We start from the raw sequence: 24490 nt of genomic DNA, 5'->3' as shown, positions 1-24490 counted from the left end.
AGTGGCAGTGCCGGGTGTGCGGTCGGAGGGAGTGATCTTAAAGGCTTCTTCCAGCTTTAATGACTCCATGATTCTAGGGCAGAACAAAATTATGGGGGAAAACATTTATGGTTGGGCAATAAAGGCACGAACACGGCGGTCACTCGGCCGCAAGACAGCGCGGCCTTCGCCTCGGGTCTGGGACCGGCGGAGCCGGAGCCGGAGCCGGAGCCGGAGCCGGAGCCGGAGCCGGAGCGGGAGCCGGAGCCGGACCCGCCCCGCCAGGCTCTGTCGCGGCCGCTGAGCGCCACTGGCGACATCCCCGTCTGTCGCGACAGGCGGGGGCGGGCGGCGCCCGTCTCCTGGCAACGGCCCCGCGCCGCTTCCGCTTCCGCCGCCCCGCGCATCCCGCGGTGCCGCTCCGAGCCCGCCGTGCGCCCCGGCCCCGGCTCCGCCGGCGGCTCCCGGGCGGGGCGGGGGGCGGGGCTCGCTGTCCGCTCCGCCCCGTGTGCCCCGCGGAGGGGCCCGGGGCAGCGGCGAGGGACAGCCGGGACCGCGCCCTCCCGGCGCCGGGGGCAGCGGGCGGGAGGAGCTCGGCGGCGGCCGGCGCTGCGCAAGGCCCGGGCGGGCGGCGGAGGAGCCCCGGCCGGACCCCTGCCGTCGGCCCGATGTGGCGCAGGTCGGTGCCGAGCCCCGAGGAGGGATTAGAAGATGGTGCGCGAAGCTGCGCCTTGGCTCCCTGAGCGAAGGGGCCGCTCCGGGGCTCGCCCCGCCGCCTGCCCGAGGGGTGCGAGGGGTTAGGCCGGGGAGGCGCAGGGATGGAGGGCTCGGACGATGCCTCCTGGGCCGTGGCCGACTGGCGCCTGGCCGTGTGGACCCTGTTCTCCGTGCTCCTGCCCGTGCTCATCACGGCGTGGTGCAGCTTCCAGCGGTCCCGGCGGCAGCTGCTGATCCGGGACATCTTCCGCAAGAGCGAGCACGACTGGCGCTACACGGACCTCTTCGGGCAGCCCTCGTACTGCTGCGTGTGCGCCCAGCACATCCTGCGCGGCGCCTTCTGCGACTGCTGCGGGCTGCGCGTCTGCGAGAGCTGCCTTAAGAAAGCGGACCAGCTCTTCCTCTGCAAGGAGATCATGATGAGGAGCACCGCGGGAGCCCCCAGCTCCATGCCGCACCACTGGATCAGGGGCAATGTCCCTCTCTGCAGCTGCTGCATCGTCTGCAAACAGCAGTGCGGCACGCAGCCCAAGCTCTGCGACTATAGGTACTGCAGGGCAGTCTGGCTGTAGGAGCGCGTCCAGTGCCGTGTCAGTGTTGTGTTTTCCACAGGGTTGCTGGGAGACCACACCCCAAAGGAGATCCTGCAGTAGTCAGATAAGATACTGCTAAAAAAAAAAACAACAACTTCAAAGAACCTAAAATTAAAAATTAAAATAGATGCTTGTGAGTCATAGATTGAGAGTGTGGCATTGCATCTCACGTCCACTCGTTCTCTTAATTGCATTACTCCAGCATGATGTGCAGGCTGCTGTATAATTACATACAAGGGACTCTCAGCGTCCAAGGGAGTTTGTATTTTGGGGGATGACAGATTAATAAGTTTCTAGTAAATTTGTCAGTTGTACAGTGGATAGCCTGAACAATTTGACTGGCACAGCTCACAGTTCAGAGAACCAATGTGTGCATCTCAAAATTGGCCCCTGCTCAGTATAAGGAGAACAATGTCCTGTAGAGGTTTCAAGTGTATTCTTAAGGGTGCTCAAAAAAGCTAAAGAGAAGTTTTATAAGCTACTGCTTATTGTTAAGGGTTTTAGTAAGAGTGTTTTAAAAACACGATGAACCATTAAATGGACTTACACTGTCATTAGTAAGGTTGCTTGCAAAGTTGTGCCAAAATGCACAAATGCAGTGATAGGTGCCCTGGTGTGTTACTTCAGCCTACTCAAACGGTATAATCTTCTTAGCCTAGATTCTGACAGCTTTTGCTTTGCTTCTGTGTGGTAGTGGCAAAAAGCTTTGTAAGTACTACAGAGTAAAAGAGTACATTATTAGAAACAAAACCTTGAGAGTGTGTGTAGGAGAGGAGGGAAGGGCAGGAATTTAGAGGCAAAGGGGAAAGGAAGAAGAGGAAAAGAGAGTCACAGTGTAGGGCAAGTGTCATTGCTTCTCTAGCTGAGTGTTGGATTAGTCAGGAGGACTCCAAAAATAGCTTTCCCAGCTGCTTAAATCAAAGCTTTGGATGTAGCAAACGGGGATTAACATTCTGCAGAGGCTGGAAGTGGATATTGCAGTATTTCCTCTTGTTCTAGTCTGTTTTCCAGAACAGCTTTTAGAATAGGTCATAAAGCAAAGCAGTTTTGCATAACTAAATCACATCAGCCTTGTACAGTTCAGTGTAACCTTTTAGGTTTCAGGCTTAAAGGGATAGTATCAATCTTAAGGAATGCATTAATTCATGACTAGAAACATTTATTCAATTGAGGTCCACTGTTTTTTATCTGTGCTCTTTAAGGATGGACAGGAGTTCAGGTTCTTTTACAGCCTTTCAGTGTAACTGTTAAGATTGCAAACAGGAGCATATTTAAAGCACCTATTTTTTTTTAATTAAAAATAACTGAATTAATTTAAAACTGTTGAATTTTTTTCCTAGCAGAATTCAAATACTTTCCTAAACCTGCAAGCAAATGATCAATTTATGTAATTTTCTATAGCCAATACATAGGGTTCCAGGGAATGCATGGTTCTCCCTGTAATACTTATAATGGTGCATGTAAACATAAACATTTTGACAAAAGTCTAAAATAAATGAGCAAAATGCATGTGCCCATTTGACAATTCTTTTCATGTTTTTTGGTCTTTTTTTCTAGATGTGTGTGGTGTCAGTACATTGTGCATGATGAATGCATGGTGGATTCTTTGAGGACTGAGGATTGTACATTTGGAGAATTCAAAGACTTAATTATTCCACCCTACTATTTGTCTGCAATTAACCAGATGCGTAAAGAGAAAAGAACCAGTTATGAAAAGGTAATGACCTACTGTTTCTTTGGTTTAGAATATACCAAAAAACCCAACCAAATAAACCCACAGAGAGACCTTGAAATTTTGAACTCAATGCATTGTCATATTAGCAACTGTCAGGTAAATGTTTCAAGATATATTAAGTACTTGCTGTGTTAATTCAGAGGTGTTTGTCATTTTACTAATCTGGTTGTTGAAGCATAAGCAGATGTGGATTTTTTATTCCAAAATACTGAAATTTGTCTACCTTACTTCTTTGAATGTTTTGTGAGTTTTTTACTACCTTGTTCATAACATTGTAGTATTTGTTGTCCTGGGCACTGCAGAATCTTCAGCCTTGGTGTTCAGAAGTATTTGTTTGTGTTTTGGCTACTTCAGACTAACTGGTAATATTTCAGCACTTGCAGGGGATAGGGCTCGGAGCAAGGCTGCAAATATTTTCAGACATGCAGTTTTTGTGTGACTGACTGTTTCTGCCTTTTGCAGGTGGTCCCTTACTGCAGGATGCCAGTGATGGTGCTGGCTAATACTCGCAGTGGAAACAACATGGGTGAAATTTTACTAGGAGAATTTAAAATGCTGCTGAACCCTGTTCAGGTATTTACAGTGCAAAGCCACCATAATAAAGCCAAGGTTTAGATTAGGATAGATAGCACTTTGCTTATGCAATGGCAATAGGATCTTGTGTGGAAGATCAGTAAAGGAAACAAATTCATGCAGTTTATTCTTTTCGAAAGCAACAGTTTCACAGAGAGCAATAAAAAGTGCAGAGGCTTCCCCCAGCCCCAAGTTTCTTAGGATTCTAACACCAGTCCAGTTTTTTTGCTTACAGTAATACATGCAGTAATTTAGTTAATGAGAAGTATCAGACTTTTGAAACAGTGTAACTTTTTTAGAAAATGAACTATTTAAATTTTCTTTTTAGGAAACCTGTGTTTGTTTAAATTCTCATTTTATTTGTGCAAATGTCAGCCTGGACAGTTTTGCTTTGTGTAGTTGTTTTCCCCTTAAAATCCGCTGGGATGGCTCAGGATGTTGACGTAAGGCAGGCAGCAGTTCCTTGGATTTCCTGCCTGCACCTTAATACTCTTCCTTTGAAGTTCAAAACCCAGCTGTAAAATACAGCCTAAGAGAAATCACTGTGTGTTTGTTTTAAATGCATCCCAGTAAGGCTTTCAAGAATAAACCTCTTTGTTTGCTGAGTATTTTAAAATTACTTTTATCTGAAGTCTTTCATCTTTACAGAATTGATCTTCATGCTTCTAGATACAGACTTTTCCAAGGACTCTGTCAGCTCAGTTTATCAGTGTCATTTAATCCTAGGGAGGCGGCTGGAGCTCTATTGTGAATTTGGGAAACAAATCCTACTTATGAAAGTCAGGACATCTCATTTGCTAATGTAATGCTGCAAATGGAGAATCTTTGTTTTGCATTTGAGTTAACTTCTTGAATTTGTTTATCTGTGAGGAAAATCCTGAGTCATGTTCTGTGAACTTAGAGAATTCTTTATTTTCCATTTTTCTAGGTTTTTGATCTCAGCAAAATTGCACCTGCTAAAGCTCTGCAGCTCTGCACTTGGCTGCCTTGCAATGCTGTCAGGGTTCTGGTCTGTGGTGGGGATGGCACAGTGGGCTGGGTCCTGGATGCAATTGATGAAATGAAGATAAAGGTATGATGTTTTCAATTTAAAGGTGAAATTAGTTTTGAAGCTGCTAAAGTTCTACTCCTCATCTCTTACCTGCATTTATTGCCTTCATCTTTCCGACTAGACTTACAGAGGAATATTTGCATAATTGCTTATTCATGTTGGGGAGGGGTTTGGGAAATGCATCTTATGATTCCTTATAGTTCAGGAAAAATAGGAGCACTTTAGATTTTAAATTATATTGATAGTAGTTCTTTTCTGCAAAATAAGAGAACAAGCTGCAGGATATTTTCTGCATTGTTATTTCCTCTTTGAACAGATTTATATTGTCATAAATGGCATTGCTAATATTGGTTAGTGTGCTCTGACTGCTCCCTTCTCCAGCCCACTCAATCTTTTAAAAGAACCTCATCGTTTTTCCATCTCTGCTAGTTATGTTGCCAGTGCATGAGTGCTTCTCCTCCTTGTCATATCTTCTGAAGTCTGTCTCTCTGCAGCTTTGCCTGTTAGCAAGTAGAGGAGGAAAAAATAAGCTGTGTTTACTGTTGATTTGAAATGGAAGATATTCTCATTTATGAGATGCTCCTAAGAACTCCTGAGAAAATTAAGAATGGAAAATAATTACAAGACTTTAGTGCTTTACCTAATAAACTTTTTCTCTAGTGCTGAAAGGCAGAAAGTTTTTATATCAAAGTTTTTGTGGATTTTTACGACAGGTTTCTTGTTAATACATAAAACGTTGTAGCTAAAGGCCATTATTACAACATCATGCACAGTCCAACAACCTCTTTGAGAATTATTGTGTGCTGATAAAGTAGAAATAAAGTAACTATAAAGGTTAATGAATGTAAGTATATGGTTGTGTGGTCCTGGGGACTTGATATATCGTCTCTCAGAGCTGACATCGTTGATGAAATCTGGGTTTTTCTTTGTTCTGTTCAAATTGAGTTATTGGTATTAGATAAAATACCATAGAGATTTATCAGCAAAACCTTTTTCTTATCAGCAGTAGGTTATTTGCTCCATTTATCTTGACTCTCAAATACAGGTTACTTGGCTGATAACCTTTCTAGAAAAAACAGTAACCAAAGTGCCAATTTACTGCAAGTGCTTTTCACGGCTGAATTGCAAAGGCCATAGTACAGCTGAAATAATTGTTCACCCTTCTGTGGTGAGGAGAGCCAAGCCCTTTGCTAGGGTGGCTGTTCTTAACAGTTGCTGTCACTCTGTGCTTGGCAGAGCTGATCATCACCTGCTCCATCTGTAGGTGACAGTCTGAAACTGAGACACTTGACTTTGCTCCTTTGAGTATCTGTATTTCTGTATGGGGTTGAACACTGGTATTCTGCATCTGTTGTTTAGACCTAACCTCACCTCAGTCTTGCAGGAGCATTTTGGTGTCTTGTTGCAGTTCACAGCCTTGTGTGTTACATCTCTCAGTGTTCATGTCACTTCCCAGATCCAAAGCATCATTCCTGGGAAGGAATGGTCTCTTCAGTACTCCTAATGCTCTGTTCCCATGTTGTGTTTGTATTCTCTTTCTTTCTCACAATAGTTTAACATTTCCTTCCTTTACATTATGCCTGGGTAAGTAGTTCAGTGTGCCACCTGCTGTGCCAGCCCCAGAGCTCTGCTTTGTATAACAGGCTGCTGGGAAGGTGAATTTATCTAATCTGAACATTTGGGGATGGAAGGGAGACAATGAGTGCAGGAGCTAATATGCAGTGTTTTTGTATCCTAGGGGCAAGAACAATATATTCCACAAGTTGCAGTTTTACCTCTGGGAACGGGGAATGACCTGTCAAATACACTGGGCTGGGGTGCAGGTTATGCTGGAGAAGTCTCTGTAGAGCAGATCTTACGAAATGTCATGGAGGCAGATGGAATCAAACTAGACAGGTAAGGAACAGTGAAAAGATAAAATGTATAGAACCAAGCACTGCTGTAGCTCTGCTGGTGGTCCACTGCAGCCATTTCTTTACTTAAATTCAAGTATTGCTGGAAGGAACTACAACGTAACTGAGCCCTGAATTTAGTCTTTTAATTGTTCTACAGTCCTTAACGTCTCCGTAATTTAACTAAATTTGAATATTTTGCCTTAATCTCGGTATAGATATGAGATTCCTAGCCACAGCTTTGATACTGAGGGCTGTCTGCCACAAGTCTAAGTACCAGCTCTTGTTTTTCAGATGGAAGGTTCAAGTAACAAACAAAGGATACTACAGCTTAAGGAAACCAAAGGTATGGTTTGCAAGTATAAATATGAATTCTATGGAATACCTGTATGTTTATAAATTTTTTGTTGTTGTTATCAACTTCCTGTTAAACACTCTGAATTTTAAACCCTAATTATGATATTTAATAAGGCATAATTGAAAGTTCTGTCTTACAGGTATTCACAATGAACAACTACTTCTCTGTAGGACCTGATGCTCTTATGGCTTTAAATTTCCATGCCCATCGTGAGAAGACTCCCTCTCTGTTTTCCAGCAGAATCATCAATAAGGTGTGTTTGGTAAACTGATATTTCCTCCTTGGAGTTGTTGATTTGACTTCATGCTATTTTTAGGTTCACATTCCTTTACCACTACTTCCTTGCTGCCACTTTAAGAGTTTGAATTAATTTTTCTTAGGGAGGGGATTCCACAGGTAAAATATGCTTGCAGCCCACTCATGAGTTTTCTGCCTTGCCTCTGTTTGCTTATAGAATTTGCAGTTTGATCAGTTTTTACTCAGAATTTCTCATTTGCTTTGAAACTTCATGAGTCAAGTGCTTATTTCCTTTTCAAGTGGAAATCTAGTTTCTTACACAAGTTGTAGCTCATCTCATGAGGAAGGTTTAGTTTAAGAATGTGCAAATATATTATGTATATATTTTAGATAAGGTTTGCACAGCCATAACTATACATAAATATTTCAAATAGTCTTCCTGTGTGTTGTCTTTTTCTAACAATGTTTTCTTTTCTCCCTGTTTTGTTTGGGGTTTCCTTATTTTGTAGGCTGTTTATTTTTTTTATGGAACCAAAGACTGCTTAGTACAAGAATGTAAAGATCTTAACAAAAAGGTTGAGGTAAGTCTTTTAACTTGCTTATTCTCTGGACAGTCAGTGGAATGTAAACACCTACATTGTGAAAGAAAAGAAGCTTTGCTCTTTACAATATTTACTTAATGATATTAGTGTAAGGGTGGCTATGGCCTTGGAGTGTTTTTGTGTTCCTTTTGCTGTCTGCATCTTACTTCATGGAATTAATGTCTTTGGGTTTACTGAAAATTCCTAACTTTTTTTCTGGCCTTGACTCAGTTCTTTGAGTGCAAGCACTGATATTCAGCTATAATTTGCCATAGCACCAGAGTCTTACATAAGTGAGAGTTCCTTTTTTTCTTTTCTCTATTAACAGAAATTTACTACAGCTCAGGATATCTTGTGAAATCAGAGGGATTTTTTTTTTTTAAATATGGAAAGAAAACAAATTCTCTTGGTACAGGGCCAATTTTTCTTTAAGTGGAAGCCTATTAAATGCATAAAGTGAATATGTTCTGTTGAAGTACAGAATGTGATGCACAGTAATTAACTTCTGCTTGTCTTTTAAAGCTAGAGTTGGACGGTGAGAGGATTGAGTTGCCCAATTTGGAAGGCATCATTGTGCTGAATATTGGATACTGGGGAGGTGGCTGCAGGCTCTGGGAAGGAATGGGGGATGAACCTTATCCTTTGGCAAGGTACAGAGGGCAATTTTTGCTTTGTTTTTTCCTTTAACAGTTCTTGCAGTGTAAGAAATTCCCTCAGACTGTGCTTATGTAGCCAGGCTTATCTGCAGGTCAGAAGGGTTCCTTGGGACAGGCTATCTTACATTTGTTTATTTTCCTTGAACTAGAGACTTGGAGTAAAGGCATCCTACACATCAAGGGTGTTTTAAGACTTTCTTAAAATGTCTGGCATGACAGACAGCAGTGGTATTGGAGAGGCTATTAACAATAAAGTGAGCCTTCAAAAAGTAGAAGATAGATCTATTTCATAATCTAAAATACCACATCTCATTAGAGGTTAAAATGGAAAGTAAAAACAAAACATGTCAAAAATTTTGACTCCCATGTTGGGAGCAATACCAAAGAGAAAAATAATTTTAAATTATTATTAATTATTATTATTATTGTAATTATTATAATAACCCTGTTGTGACTTCCTTTTTCAGAAACCATCTATGTAAATACACCCATAGTTCTGTTACAAGGCTTACAATCCTGAATTTCTAAAAAATACTTGGGCAAGGTCCTTTACCCAAATCTAAAAAATTAGGCTATTAAAAGACATTCCTTTGGATGAATATCTGAGTAAAAAGACAGAAAATGGTACAAGTTTATGGAAAATAAATCCCCTGTGGGCCTTAAATGTGCACAGTGAGCCTTGGAAAGTCATACATCCATGATTTCCAGAGGCCAGCTAGAGTGTGCTGGCTGATGAATTGCTCCATAGCTGTGGGGTTTGATGGCTTTCTTTGCTGTTCAGTGTGATTTGTTCTCCAGCACAAATACATAAACTTATTGGTAGCACAACATTTGTCTTCTCTCTAGGAATAGCAATAAAAGGACTGTAGTATTTGGGCAGATGTGCTGGAGCTCATCAGCATCACTGAAAAGGGTCTAATTTTTTATTTCATAGACATGATGATGGACTTCTGGAAGTTGTTGGTGTTCATGGTTCTTTCCACTGTGCCCAGATCCAGGTGAAACTGGCAAATCCTGTTCGCCTGGGGCAGGCACACACAGTGAGGGTAAGTGCTGCTTAGGGACCTGTTCTCTTAAATTTTTTTTAATACACAAAAAATTACAATAAAAATACAATAAAATTTTTTAAAAAATAAAATTACAAAAAATATAGACTCTCAAGCACTCAACTGCTTGAATCAGATCTGAAGTTGCAGTTTGCAGTTGATATGGATATTTCTCTTGCTTAGTAAAAATGAATTACGTCATAACACACAGACCTCTGTTGCTGTGGTTGCTGGCCTGTGAGTGCCGCCCACAGTTCCTCCCTGGCCAGGCTGTGAATGTGTATTGCAGTTGTAGGAGGTGATTTCAGAGCCCCTTGGAACTGCTGTGATTGTGTTGTTGTGTTTGGTACCAGCTGATCCTGAAGAGCTCCAAGATGCCGATGCAGGTGGATGGGGAGCCCTGGGCACAGGGGCCCTGCACTGTCACCATCACTCACAAGACCCACGCTCTGATGCTGTACCACTCAGGGGAGCAGACAGATGATGATGATGCCTCCAGCCTGTCAGAGTAACACCACAGGAGGGAGCAGGTGGATAAAGACCTGGAGATTTTGTGGAATTTCACTTGCGGCAGCGAGGAGCTTCAGCTCATTAGGACACCCGTGTTTAATCTAGGTTGAGGTTTATGCACTAAGGTTCATACTTGTAAATGAACTAGAGCTGAGGAAAAAGCCATGCTTTTGCACTCATGGAAACTTTCACAGCTGAATTACCACAACTGGTTTGCTTTTAGGTTGGTGGGGATGCCCTCCAGCCTTTCCAGCTGGAGTGTGTTCCTCTATTGGCTGAAAAGGGGACAGATGCTGCAACCCTTCCTCACTGTGGAATCAGGTCTTCAGCACATACATACTACAGTGTTTCAGAGAGATGTTTCACACCCTTGGAAAGGGGAGCAGCTGGGGGGTTTGACCTGCTTCCAGCTGCCCCAGAACAGTTCCAGAGCAGAAAACTGACCAGGCAGAATATAGGTTGATGTTCTGACAGCAGCCTGGTCCTGGCTGCCATCTCTGCTTGGGAGCAAGAGCAGTAACTCTGTGCACCTGCTTGTGCAGTGCATTTCTAATAAGCTTCACTGAGAGAGTAGAGGATCTGGGAGCTCTGGGGAAGGTACTCAGCAAGAAAATTGCTTTTGGACCAAAGGTTTCTGGAAATGTTATTTAGGAAATTACCTTTTTCAGTGGCTTTGTAAGCCAAAAAGTACCCTGAGGTCTTGAGTCCCCAACATACAACTCAAAGTATTTGTACCATGACTTGCACTGAATGATCCTGTGACTTGACTTTGCTTCAGTTCAGTGAGAGACTAATTCTAGATTCTGTAAATAGCAACATCATAGTTCCTGGGGAGGCTTTTTTGGAGGAAAACTTGGACAAAGGAGCATCTTTTTTAGCTGTTTAGATGAAAGGGTTTTAAAGAAATAAGGATGACTGGCAAATGTGGAGTATTTTTTAAAAAACTTGTTAAAGAGCATGGCTCATAATTACTTGAGAATGAGCAGTAGTAACTGGAAAATAATTAATTAATTGAAAGTTAACTTTCAATTTTATGTGTGGAGGTTGAGAACTAAGTTTGCATAAGTGGCATTCATGTGTATAATTTGATTGTGGAAAAAAAGCATGGAAGCACTTGTTTTCTGACTGGTTCTTAGAGGGTCAGAGATACCTTGTTGGTTACCCTTATTTCCCTTATGAATATAAAGTGGGGAAAAAGATTAGTGGTTGATCCTGATAGTGGAGATTCAGAACACCTACAACAGTACACAGGGAATGTCAGCTTGGCATATCTGAAGCTTCTCAGGTTAAAAGCTTCTCAGGTGAAAACATTTTCATGGTTAACAAAAGTAAAAGATCTTATTCCTGGGGGTTTTTTTATAAGAATTTTAAGCCTGCAGGAAGTGAAGACTGAGTTGAGGTTTAAAATGTCTCACTGAGTAAATTCAGTTTAGTTACTGAACGTGCTCTTCCAAGTAAGAAGAGAATTTATCCTGTGTAAGCCAAAATCATAAGAAAGTGAGAGCTTTGGTCTGAACTTTGAATGTTGCTGCTTTTGTCATGATCCCCCAATTTTTAATTATTTTTTTTTCTTTACACTGACTGAAAAATGATACCATTGGGTAAAGTAGGCTGTGTTTCTAGGTTTTTTTAAATGAAACTGTTTTTCAAAAACCTGTAAAATGATGTTCGCATTAACAGTGAACAATCTATTTATATTTTAAAATAATTTATTGAAACTTGGCAGAGTCAGTATTTTTAAAACCTTCAACTGTAATCCTCTTTGGAAAGCATTTTTAACTTGATGGTATTCCTTGTAGAAAGTGTATGTATTAGATCTTCAATACTACTGATTCTCAGTGAATTTATAGCAGTCTGAAAATGTGATTAGAGTGTAATGAACTGTAAAATGGAAGCCATTTGTAAATTCCATATTCATTAGCCTTATACACCTCACTTTAATTATTTTATTGTATGTAAATATAGATGAAAAGTAATAGTAAAATATATGTAAAAAGTGTTTAAAACACCCTGAGTATACTATTTAGATTAATCTAAAGCTAGATTAATCCATTGCCTTTTTTTTAGTTATGAGTTTCAATTTTTATTAGCTTCAAAAATCTTACCAGTTAAGTTATTATTTTTTTTATAAGTTGTAACCATCAGCATCTTAGAAGTATTTAAGTTCTAAGCTGTAGTTCTTATGTAACTGTTGTTTACAAACAAATGAGGAATCTCTGGAAAAGCAGGGTATGTGCTCTGAAAAGCAGTATTTGAAATTACACCAGTGGCTACTTTAAACTATTCATAATGCAGTTTAGTCTTTCCTGAAGTTGATCAGATGATTATTCAAATTGGTTTATAGCCCAAGAACCTTTAATTGTTAAAAATCTTCACTCTTTTGACTCCTGACATCTAGAAAAGAAATAATTGATGCCAAGGTTGGAAGTCTCCCTGTTGTTAACACAGGTGAGGGGTGGATGGGTTTCTCCACTTGTGCCCCAGTGGGGGCTGTTTGTGCTCCCTCTCACTGCAGCTGCCAGGAGTCCAGTCCAACATGTGTGAAATCCTCTGGGGAAGGTAAGTCCATCATTCCTGCTGGAGAAACAAAGTGAAAGTAGCATCTAACTGGATGCTCATTTGGGAAAACCCCTGATAAATGGTCGTGATTTTGGAAGTGAAGAAGTTTGTGTCTCACCCATGGACTGTAAGTGATGGCAGCAAAGTGGCAATGATGGCTATGGGGAAACCTTGTGAAATTGTACTTATGGTTTAGAGAACATTCTGTAAGGTTCAAGTGTCCATTGTGACTGTAGCTGTTATACACGTGGCAAAAAAAAAGGTCTTGTAAAACATAGTTAGCTCTGGCATCTGTGGGAAGCCTTGCTGTTTCCAGCTGTTCTTTGATATCAATGTATCCTCCTTTCTGGTGTGTTGCTAATTGGTTTAAAGCCTGTTTTGAATGACCTTGCTGGAGCTGTTTGCAGTTTTATGGCAAGTTTGTTGTCAGGTTGTCTGGCAGCAGGAATGGACTTGGCCAATTTGTAACAGAGCTGTAGCTGCCCAGTGCTGTGGTGTGCATTGGAAATGTAAACCGCTCCATGCTTTTAAAATGTTGTAGGTGCTTAGAGCACCACTTCAAACAGCTGCTCCATCCAAGGAGTTACTCCTTGTAGATTGGAACCCTGGAAATCCCCACAGTATATTCTCAATCTGGGAGAGGGGACTCTGCAGCTGGAGCTCCTGTCCTGCACTGAAGGGTTTCCCCTTATCCTGTTAATAATAAACATTAGAAAAACAGAGAAAACAATACTTCAAAAAGTCAAATTACAAATTGTTTCTTCTGTCAGTCTTCATATTTTAAAGCTTTGTGTAAAATGTACAGGGTAAACAATAACATGGATTGTCAGGCACTTAGAAGTGAGTTCATAGTTTATTTTTGAGTTGTATTGCTGCACCCAGTAGCTTAACTGAAGTTTGGTCAGATTCTGATAACTTTCTTTACTGTAGGTTCTCAATCCTGTGATGGGCAACACAGAAAGCATAAATCTGCATCGAGAGCCTTTCTGTGGGTCAGCTCTTTGCCTGGCTCACATTGCACTTGTTTACTCACATTGAGAGGATGTGCTGGGTATTCTTATGTGCACAGAACCTCCTGTCAAAGGCAGACAAGAAAATTGGAATGGCTTCACATAGCTGTTCCTGGCCCAGAGACTCACCTGGTTGGCTTTTCCAGTCACCAGCACCACCAGGACTCCAAAGGCTCCCTGGCCTGTACTGAAAGTACAATCTTTGTTCTCATTGCTGCCGGGGAGGAGCGTCCCTTTTCTCCACAGGTTCTGAGAACTCATCCTTAAAGGGTTTGGTTTCAGTCTGCCCAATTCCTTCTGGTTCTGTGCTACATTGTACTGAAGCTTTTACAGTGTGTGTTACTGTATCTCACTTTAAATAGAAAAGCACTGCACCTTCAGCTGTGATCAGCACAATGGCAGCAGTGTTAAAGTAGTTTTTACTTGGCGACAAATGCTTTTGGTAGAGTGGCACTGTAACCCAGTTAGTCTGTGGGGAAGAGCAGGACACTTAAAAAATCTGCATGTGTTCTAGCTGAAAATCCTTTTTAGGTCTGTATTTCCTACTGACTACTAGCAGTTTTCTTCCTTTTGGAAAGTAAAAAATGAAGTCTTCAGTGGGAATTAAATTAGGCTGTCTTCAGATTCAAAAATACTAGGATGTAAATGATTGTATTGAATGATAACCACTTAATTATGACAACCACTTAATTAAAAATGCTGTTTTGTTCTGAGAAATGAGAGGTGCTTCTTGAACACAGGGATAAGGCAGCAGAGACCACTTCCTGGAGAAATTAAGTAAATGGAGAGAATTTACACATTCTTTATCTCAGCAATGTTGAGGCCACATTCTAAAGCACGACATGACCATGATTTTGTTATCTAAGAGTGCTGAATACCCAGTTCAGGCTTTGGGCATCTCAGGGAGATACTTTGAGCTGGAATAAAGCCACATGCCTTGAATAACCTGTTCATGTTGTGCAGACTGACCTTAGCTGAGGATCTGCCCCTTAACTGTTCCAAAGTATGAATGTATTCAAACTTGTACTTTCTGATACTGCCCTGTGTCCTGTGCTGTGTCCCCCTATTGCTGTATGTAATTAATTCTTTGCATTGTTTAAATTGCAAGTTGTTTGTAGATTTCAGCATAAAAGTAGGTTTCTTTTTAAGATTATGTAGGAACGTAAATTGTGAGGTTTTTGCATTCTGTACCTTCAAGGTTTACATCCCTCAAGAGCCATTTTGTCTGCTACAAACTGCTGTAATCCTTTGAGTACCTCCAGCCATCTTCTCTTTCTAGGATTTTTGTAGTTAAACAGAATGGATTTTTATTTTTGTAGCTTGTAACTTCAGTATGTATAATAGTTGCTTATTAAGTAGTGATCAGAATACTGTGAAAATGTTGCTTTTAAGAGCTGTAACTTTAAATCAGTAATACCTGCTTACAAGAAAATGTCAGCATGTTAACAGTTTCTAAAGAAAAAAATATTCTTTAGCTTCACATGCTGTAATGCTGCCATTTGGGGCTTATATTGAATGTGTTTGTCTATATGTTCTAAAGTGGCACTAAACAAGGAAAATATGAGCTATAAGTGCAAGCAATAGGTCCAAAAATAGAATATATAACATTTTAGGCAATTTTCAATTGAGAAAATTGTCATTTGGGAATCAGTATTTTTTTATTTCCCACCGAGCAGTAAGAAAGGAGTGATCAGTGGGCTCTTGGCAGATCAGTTGTTTCCTTATGGTGTAGTTTGAGATCTGTATTTATTGCCAAACATAACCAGACACTGTCTGCACCATTCTTGTCCCTCAGAGAGCAAAACCCCAGAGCAAACCCCACGGCTCACAGCTGTACAGTATTTGAGATCTCACTTGCCATGAAAGAACCAGTTAGCATGATCTTGAACCTCCAAAATAAATGTTTAAATCAAAACAGGCATTTTTTTTTCCTTGGCATCAAACCATGTTTTCAAACCCCAAACTGGTTTTCCTTTGGTTTTGAAGAGAAAGGCTGAAATGGGAGAGTAAGGAGGTAGTCCTGTAAAAGTCTGTGTTATAAAAGCTGACACATCTGATTTTATTTGATGCAGAGGCACAGTAAGTGTGCTTTTGTCTCATAAAAATTTGTGATGGTTGGTGCAGTCATTACATGGACACGATGTGTGATTTGGGTCAGGTTCTGCCTAAGCTGCAGCTTCAGTGGAGCCACAGAACTTCCCCAATCTGTGGTTATTTCACATTAACACAGGGAAACTGGAAACTTGAGTTGGTTGTACCATGGCCTCTCTCTGTGACTTACATTCCCAGAAGGCTCCATTGAGAAACATCTGCCCCATATTCTTCATACGAATTTGTAAATACAGATTTTTCACAGCACTGGCTCTGTTACTGAATTTCCTAATGCATCTGTTTGTCTTGTTATTTGTACTGTATTTCTCTGTAGATTTAAGGGTGTGAATTAAAGTATTTAAACTCAGTTTTCCCTTTTCCTCACTATGCATAAAAACAAATGAGTCTTCAGCTCTGCAACAGCCCCGGGATGAGGATGACTGCGTGGCTCTGGGAGGGCTGAGCCAGATGAGCATAGGCATTTTGAGAACAAAGTTGTATTTTGTTGAACTCTGTGGCCGTGCTTCTGCCTGAGATTCCTGCTGCAAAATTTGAGCATCTCAAACCTCAATACATGGGAAAAATTGTAGGCAGCATGGTAATGTCATTTGGAGGCAAAACTAACACTGATAACCTGCAAAGATCTGTCAGCTGCTGCTTGCCTGCTCCTGGTTCATTCTTCTCCACCCCAGGGAGGAGCTGAGTTTGTGTGGCTTTTCAATAGGTGCGCTTAAAATGGTTTGAATTCCCAGCCTTCAACAGTGATGTGAAGTGTCCATATTGTTCCTTCTCACCTCTGTTGCCACTTATTTGGGATCTTAAAACAGCTTCTGATGCTGCACATTGTTTTCTGGAAGAGGGGAAGGAGCCCTGCGAATGCCTTACCTGCGATGAGCAGATTCAGGTAAGAATTTTAACTGGAGATGTTTTGGTGTCAGTAGAAACTGGAGATTGAGAGGGAGATGCTGGTGAGAGCAAGTCAGCAAAACTCTCACAGGGCTTTCCCCAGCGAGGGGAAACCCTGCTGCTGGGAGACGTTCAGGGATCAAGTGGCTCAATGCTTGCTCCTGATGGCAGCAGATGGGTTCCTTTGGGCCTTTGGAAGTGAATACATCCTCCTGTGGGGCCACTTTATCATAGTGTCGGTTCCCTCCCCAAGTCCTCTCCTCTGTTCCCTGGTCTCATATGCACAAAAGAAAGAAAGGCTCTGGCCTCTCAGCTCCTGTATTATGCCACAATCAAACCTTTTAAAGACTATTTGTGTGTTGTTTTCTATTCAGGATGGGGTCAGAGCATAGATACTCAGTTTTTTTCTTAGATGGGTAAGACAATAGTTTCACAGAGCTTTCAGGATCACTGGCACTAACGACAACCATCAAGGTTTAATGCATCTTTAAATGTTTTTAGAATTGCCGGAGTGAGCCGTGCAGAGCACCAGCTTGAGCCAGACTTTAGGCAAAGGTTGTGCAAGGACTCACAGCACAGGTATGAGTGGGGAAGAACACAGGACATCAGCAAAGTGCAAGTCAAAGCATAAGTTCTGTTTATTTTTTTTTATAATAATAATAAAAATAAAAAGTTTTTGTGAATGAACAGTAAAGTGGGTTGAAATAGGATTCAAGGAGTCCGGTATCAGACACTTGACTAAAGCTCTGGTTTCAGGGTCTCTCCTCTAACAAGTTTATTTTGCTCTTAAGGAAAATCCCTCCTTGCAGAAGGGCTGCAGGCGGACTGTGCCTGTGCATCTGTGGGCAATGTGAGAACCGCAAGGTAACAGATGGCCGGAGGGTCCCGGTGACCGCGGCCGCTGCGGGCTGAGTGCGGAACAAAGCGCTGCGGGTCCCGGGATGTGCCACCCAGCCGTGCCGAGGGCCATTGTCCCCTCCCGGCCGCGAAATCCCGATTCCACGCTTAAGAGCTGCCAAAAGAGCCTCGCTCTCCCAGACCCGCAAAAGAGCATCTCCCCGTGTCGTTCATTGAAAATATGGAAAGAGCAATGCATATAGAAATCTAATTATTGGCAGACACAGCCCGGCTTTTAGCATGATAATCGTGGGCCCTGGAGCTTTCTTGTGCACGGACCCCTGAAAGAAAATCATGGAAGCAGAAGTTAAAACTATTGAATTTCCATCACTCTTTCAATATTCGCTTTGATTATGTTGACAAGATTTTTGTTTGTTCCTAGACGGCGATGAGAAACTGTTATTAATCACTTCTAAATATTTCAGGGACAAAAGGGGGGCTGCCCGGCCCGGGCCATGGGGACAGCGGTGCGAAGGGTGACGGGGGGAGCTCCTGCTGTCCCCGGTGCTGGGGGGCTCTCCCCGCGGCGCTGCCGGGGCGGGGGGAGGGGCCGGGACCCCCAGCCCACCCCCCTTTCCTCCCGCCGCCCTTAAAGCCCGGCCCGCTCCCGGCAGAGCCGCCGGCCCATGGCCACGGTGCGGGGCTCGCCCGGGCTGCTGGCCCTACCGCTGCTGCCGCTGCTGGCCCTGCTGCTGCTGCTGGCCCTGCCGCTGCTGCCGCTGCTGCCGCTGGCAGGGGGGTCCCGGCCGGGCAGCGCCGATCGCTGCAGCTGGAGGGGCAGGTGGGTGCGCACGGCCGGGCTGGGGGGCTGCGGCCACCGGGAACCGGCCCCGGGGATCGCGGGGAGGGAGCGGCCGGGTATCACCGTCCTGGTGGGTTTACTTCAGTCACTGGCAGGGAAACAGGCCACAAATGTTCTCAGGCTTCTCAGATATTACGTCCTTTCCCTCCCTGTTTTGCTGCCTTTTTACTTTTCTTTTAACTAATTATGCTGGCACGGATTTGATTTTCGTAAGTGACCTCAGCAAAAGTAACTCTTCTGAAAGCAGTGGAATTGCACAGGCTTGAGCGAGAGCTCGGGGGAAGGGCCAGCACCACCCTTTTTATCAAAAACATTTTCTTGATGAGCTTGTATTGGAAATATGGCATAACATCACTGTGCAGCTCCTGCTGTGAGTGGCTCTCACCCCCATCCACTCACTCGCTGGTGGGATTTTCTGGACAGCTGAGCCAGTTGTACCACAAGGAAAAGTTTTGAGCTATTTAGCAGTGAGAAGTTGCCCTCTGAGATTTCTCTGGGTGCTGCAGGCATCCAAACATGGATTTGCTGAAAGGGGCTGAGGCTCCTTCCCGTGCACCCAGCTGTGAGCATTCCCTGTCCCTCTGTGGTTCCTATGGCCCAGATCTGAGGGAAGGAGCCCAGTCCAGCTGGAGAAAGCCAGTTTATGGGTCATCAGGAGAGTCAGGAACAAGATCTGTATGCGCAGGTGATGCACACTGCAGTGGATCCCCTCTTCTCCCCTGCTGTTACTGACAGAGCCGTGCTGTTTCTCGGCAGTGGTTTGAGCTGGGAGCCCGGTTCCCGTGCCGTGGAGCAGATCCACCTGCGCTGCACCGAGGGCTCCCTGGAGTGGATGTACCCGGCACGAGCCCTGCGAGTGGTCCTGGAGCCCAACGTGGCCAGTGGCCAGCACACCACGGTCTGCATCAAACCCGCCAGCGACTTCCAGGGCGCCAGCATCTACGTGGAACATGCTGGGCAGCTGCAGCTGGTGGTAAGCGAGGCAGAGGGGGCTCGGGCCCAGCACGTGTCCTGCTTCAGTGCCCACACCCCACCAGGAGTGACCCTGTTCCTGCAGGCCAGCCCGCACAGGGACATCAGCCGCCGCACCGCCAGCTTCCAGTACGAGCTGCTGAGCAACCAGAGCACCGCCGGCCCCGACTTCAAAAAGATGGCTCTCTTTGAAGGTAAGAGCAGGAGATCCACTTGGGGGGCAGATCTAAGGTGGCAGCTGATCCCCACTGAGCTGGTGCATCCCTGGGGACAGAGGCTGCCTTGGCACTGCAAGGGAGGTCCTGCTGCCCTGCAGTGCCCTCACTGAGAACATCCTCTGTGCTTTTATCTTTGCTGTGGTGGTACGTGAGTAACAAGAACTTTGGTTTGCATCTGATCACAGTGCTCTCCAAGCTGGTAGTTCTGCCCCATTTCCCCTCTGAATTCACCAGTCCTTTTGCAATGGGATGTACTATAGTGTTACAAGTAACTGTTCTGTTTCTTTTAGCTATGTGCCGTCCTTGTGACAACATGGAACTCCTTATGGCCATTTGCAGCAGTGATTTTGGTAAGCTGACTAAAGGGGAGTCATTCTGCCTTTAATTTATATTTATTATTTGGATTAACTTGCTGTTTTTCTTAAAATAATGGCATGACTGTGCTCTCTGATCGGGGAAAGAAACTGTGGAAAATGGAAATGGAAAATGAAACCTAGAAGGGAGAAGCTTTGCTGCCAAGGTCCTCATTTCCTGCAGGCAGAAAGGTTGTGAACTAAAACTGAACTGTGAGTAATGCTCACAGGTATGCTGCTGAGTTACAGATGCATAGATGGACACTCAGGTTGAACATGCTTGGTGTGGTCATTTTAATCCCTTTGTATTTCTTTTTATACCCATTATGAATATGCCTTCTCTCTCCTCTCACAGTTTGCACACTCCCTAGTTGTTTTTTCTGTAGAGGCAGTGAGTTATTTGCAAAATTATTAGCTAAAGATTTCATGTGATTTAAACTTTCCTTCAGTGGCATCCTGGCTAGGTTTCATCCCTTATGAGGAAACAGCATAGTTATTAGTCCATAAGAAAAGAAATAATAAGGAACAGTTATCTGATAGTACATTAAAATATTTCCTTCATTTTTCTCAACAATGCAATACAATTTTTTTCTTTCAATCATGATTTGTTAATTTTATTCCCACATTTTTCCACATGCACATTTGTACCTCTTTGATTAACTCAAATAGATACTGCCTCTCCACATATCCACAGTTCCATTGCTGTAAATGTACCTACATAAAGAAATAAAACCACAAACTCCATATTCAACATTTAAAAACCCCAACAAATCACTGCTTTCCCACCAGGGCTCACCATGCTTTAAGGCTGATAAAATCAGACACCAGCATCACGGTGCAAATACAAAACCAGTGCAGAGCGTACTTCCTTAAGAGTGCTCCACAACTGGTAATTTTTATTCTTCTTCTAAATTAATTGGTGTGATCCAGCCCGTTGTTTGTCCTGGAGGAAGGTGCTGGTTCCCAAGTGGGTTCTGTCCCCACTGGAGACTGACAGATGTGGGGGCCAGGCACACAAAGGGGGCACTCACACAGCAGCAACAGAGCAGAAGAAACAGCCCTTTGAACTGACTCTATTTATGGCCTGACTTCCGTGCCCTGCGCTCACAAATCGCTATCATCAGCTTTTTTGATTAGAGAAAATAGCTGCTAATGAAAGTGTAAATGACACTGGGAGTGAATGGGGGCTTTATGGTTGTCCTTAGCATGGGGGTCTGCAGTCACTGCTCCCCAAGCAGTGCAGGAGCCACTTGGAGCACCAGGAACAAGTGCATTACAGCTTGTCAATAGACTTGGCTGCATCTGATTAAAAATGATCACACAAGGAGGGAGACAGAGAGCAGAGACATCTGTTACACAAAATTCTGGATTCCCTTGGAAATCTAAATAAATTAGGAAGTTCTTGAAAACTTTTGAGATAAGGTTTTTCTGCATCTTGGGTTGTTGAGTTTTCTGTACAAGAGTGAAGGAGTTTAGTGGCAGGAGGGTGATTGTGTAACTCTCACTTGCTGAAGAGCTCTTTCTCAAATGGCAGATGTTTCTGAGCATTCTATGGATGCAGGATTGAAATTAATTTAATTAGTAGAAGAATAATCGGTTGCTGTGAAAAATGGGGGCAGTGACAATGATAAAGGTGGCTTCAGGACAACAAACACCTGTCAGATGGGATGCTTCATTCTCCTATGATGGATACAAAGAATGCAGTCAAACAGAGACAAAGCTTCTTGTGCTTTCTTTCCAGCTAGGATCCTCCTGGGAGAAGGAGGTACATGTATGCAAAGTGATTTTTAAATAAGGCTTCAAAAAAAGTCACTTTAAGGGTTCTGAGTGTTGTTCACCACCTCCAAAAATGTCTTTTGGTGGATGGATGACATTGCCTTTTGAGAGAGAAAAAAAACACTAAACCTTTAAATGAAAAACATTTAACAAGCTCTCTTTTTTTTTTTTCTGGCCAAATCATATACTGATTCTTCTTGGATCTCTGTTAGTGCTGTGAAAGGAAAAGCTCCAGAGTCCCCTGGAGTCAGGAAGGAGGCATCTGTGATAGTCATTGCCTTGGAACATGACTGAAAAAAATTAATCCCTGAGCTGACCTCTTGTCATGTGCTTTTTTATCTTCCACTACTTTGCATTGTCAACCTTTTTCCTGTGGTGTAGCTGGTTTTAGTCATAAAGCACAATTCCAAGGACATAGCACAGCTTGTGTGGGGATCCCCCGTGCAAAGGATGCAATGTAAGCTCAGAAATGTGTCCACATGCAGGTGGTAGGTGTAAAAACTGCACAGCAAAGCTGCTCTCCAGTTATTTTATTCATTGAGCTCGTAGTACCTGAGCTGTTCTCCTGCTGCTCCATAACCAGCTCCTGTTTTCTTCACATTTAGTGGTGAAAGGATCCATCCGAAATGTCTCCCACGACTCAGAGAACCGCATGTCCCAGGTGGATGTCCATGTCCAGAAAGTCTACAGGCAGAAAAACAGGATTTTCCAGCAGGAGGAAGGGAGTGGGGAGTGGAGAGGCCCCATCCAAACCCTTCTGCAGTGCAAGGTGAAGAAGGGAGGGGGAGATTTCCTCTTCACTGGGAATGAACACTTTGGGGAAGCCTGGCTGGGCTGTGCCCCTCGGTTCAAGGATTTCATGTTGGTTTACCAGGCTGCCAGAGAAAGGGGAGCCAACCCTTGTGAGTTTGAGCTCAACTGACATCAGAGACACTGTTGCTGAGAACTGAAAAATTTCAGCCTAGTCTTTGGATATTGAATCTGGAGCAGAGTTAAAGCTAAAGTTAACAATTCCACCCAAACTGGGACGTGGAGGATTTCCTGAAGATAATGGCTCTGTGAGCCCTGTGAACTTTGACTTTTAACTCACATTAATTTCTCTTCCTTCACATTTTCTTTGCCTCATAAAATAACTCTGGATTTTGGAAAGACAGTCTTTTGGGGGAAAGTTAGAAAGCAGCCTGTGCTCAGTACTAGAAAAGTCTCTCTAACATCCCTTGCTCTCTGTAAATGTTATGTGCTTTTTCTCTGGATATTTTTCTCCTCTCCCCAGTCTCTGTTTGATTTCCTTTACAGGCAAATATGAAAACTCTCTCTAACCTGGGAGGAAAAACTACCTCTAAAGCAAAAAAAAGCCCTTTCTTCACCAAAAATTACTTGATTTTTAAAATGGAACATAGATGCTATAAAAAGTACTTGCCCTTTTCTGACATTGAAAAACATTAAGGAGTTTAATACAAGCACAGACAAAATGCAACTAAGTTGCCTCCTTAAAGTTCTGTTGAACTAATTTAGGATCAAGAATTGCTCTATTTTCACCTAAATTATCTGCTTCTTTTCAATTAGCTTTTATTATTTGATTGGTGGCTCCTCCCACCCTCCCTTAGTGCTTTAGCCAGACTCACATAATTGCCTGTATTTTATGTAAATGGAATTGCTACACCGTAAAATGAAATACAAATGTGTCTACCACACAGAGCCCATAAATGGTGTGAATAAAGCCATTATTTCCCATGTAATGGCATCTGATTGCAGCCTGAGCTACATGAGGCTGACAGATGTGAGCCCATGACAGGGCCTGGAGAAAACTGAATGAGGAGAACTCTGACAGGCCACAATTAATTGACTTTTGGAATGACTCCTCTTTTCCACACTTCTACTTGGCTGAGCAAGATTCACAAATTGCTGTCTTGAACTTTTTTATGGAACAAAATAGCTGCCAATGAAAGTCTAAATGACATGAGCTTTGAATAGGAGTCATACAATGACCAAACTGTGACATGTTTTTAACTGACATTGATTACTTGAGAAGTAACAACCACTTAATTGTGAGGGAATTAGGAAGGGGAGAAGAAATGGGAGGGAGTCAGAGGAATGGGTACAGAAATATAGTCTGTTAAATACAATTTTACTAAAATAGGGAATGTCTTGATAAACATTTTTGCATATATTCACAGAGAGTATGATTTGGATTCTAAGTCAGTTGGTTTTTTGCTGTGAAAAAGTAATCACAAAGCTAAATCAAGAGGAAATGTCATTAGCAAGGAAGAAAACAGACCTTGCATGAATATGATCGTGCTGAGTTCCCTCAGTACCTGCTCAGGCCCCTGGCTGTAGTCACAGTCAAGTTTGCACAGACATAAAATACCTGTCTGTCATGGAAACTGACACAAAGCTTTGACAGACCTAACTGACCTCCTGATCCCAGGGACATCATGGGAAAGTAGCAAAGATGAGGAATTTTTCCACCCTCTCTTAGTTTTTGCAGTACCCATCACATGCTCAAGCAACACCAGGAGAGTTTCTCTCCCAAAACCTTCCTCAACCCAATGCACTTGCAGAACTTTTATTGGAAATGTTTAACTTGTTCCATGGATGCTTTGCTTGGGCTGATTTTTAAATCTATTGAGGCACCACAGCAGCTCCCTCTGAGTTGTTTTCCAGTGGCCACATGGGGAAGCAGCAGCTTGCAATTCCACTGGGTGGTATCAGCAATCATCACCTATTGCTGCTTCCAAGTGTAACTTAGGCTGGCAGATGCTGGATCTCACCGAAGGCTTTTTAAAGCAATTCCACACTGGTCCTCCAGCTGAGGACCATGGTTTTCCTTACCCAAAAAGGTCTCTAGCTTTGTTCACTGGGAAAGATGATCTCCTCATCCTCAGTGAGGAAGCAGCATGGGAGGAGGCAGTTTAGGACCAGTCCAGAGAACACCACAGCTCTCCCATAACCCAGTGAGTGATGCACTAAGAGCTGCC

General features: G+C 43.1%; 2 protein-coding genes across 2 annotated transcripts; both read left to right on the top strand.

Annotated features, from left to right (window-relative positions):
* The first annotated feature begins 612 nt into the window (after window positions 1-612).
* DGKE (diacylglycerol kinase epsilon) lies at window positions 613-15955 on the top strand. The gene is made up of 11 exons (XM_005526846.3): window positions 613-1243; window positions 2847-3006; window positions 3487-3597; window positions 4526-4669; window positions 6387-6544; window positions 6835-6886; window positions 7038-7151; window positions 7645-7716; window positions 8239-8366; window positions 9307-9418; window positions 9772-15955. Exons 1-11 carry the CDS (start codon window positions 798-800, stop codon window positions 9928-9930), a joined length of 1656 nt encoding a protein of 551 aa, XP_005526903.2. The 5' UTR covers window positions 613-797; the 3' UTR covers window positions 9931-15955.
* Window positions 15956-16478: 523 nt separating this feature from the next.
* On the top strand, window positions 16479-24471 carry LOC102106818 (meteorin-like protein). Its single transcript, XM_088065599.1, has 6 exons — window positions 16479-16492; window positions 17987-18172; window positions 18950-19166; window positions 19251-19359; window positions 19674-19733; window positions 22118-24471. The coding sequence occupies exons 1-6, from the start codon at window positions 16479-16481 to the stop codon at window positions 22432-22434; spliced, it is 903 nt and encodes a 300-aa protein (XP_087921725.1). The 3' UTR covers window positions 22435-24471.
* Window positions 24472-24490: the final 19 nt, after the last annotated feature.

This window comes from Pseudopodoces humilis, chromosome 21 (assembly GCF_049639895.1).
Source record: "Pseudopodoces humilis isolate 2021_Gansu_Grassland_sample_001 chromosome 21, ASM4963989v1, whole genome shotgun sequence".
NCBI lineage: Eukaryota > Metazoa > Chordata > Aves > Passeriformes > Paridae > Pseudopodoces > Pseudopodoces humilis.
This window is presented reverse-complemented; position numbering and strand designations above follow the sequence as displayed.

Coding starts and splice junctions, on each gene's coding strand:
- DGKE (XM_005526846.3), top strand. CDS start 798: ATGGAGGGCTCGGACGATGCCTCCTGGGCCGTGGCCGACTGGCGCCTG. Junction 1,244..2,846: donor CCCAAGCTCTGCGACTATAG/GTACTGCAGGGC, acceptor CTTTTTTTCTAG/ATGTGTGTGGTGTCAGTACA. Junction 8,367..9,306: donor GAACCTTATCCTTTGGCAAG/GTACAGAGGGCA, acceptor TTTATTTCATAG/ACATGATGATGGACTTCTGG.
- LOC102106818 (XM_088065599.1), top strand. Junction 19,360..19,673: donor AAAGATGGCTCTCTTTGAAG/GTAAGAGCAGGA, acceptor TGTTTCTTTTAG/CTATGTGCCGTCCTTGTGAC. Junction 19,734..22,117: donor CATTTGCAGCAGTGATTTTG/GTAAGCTGACTA, acceptor CTTCACATTTAG/TGGTGAAAGGATCCATCCGA.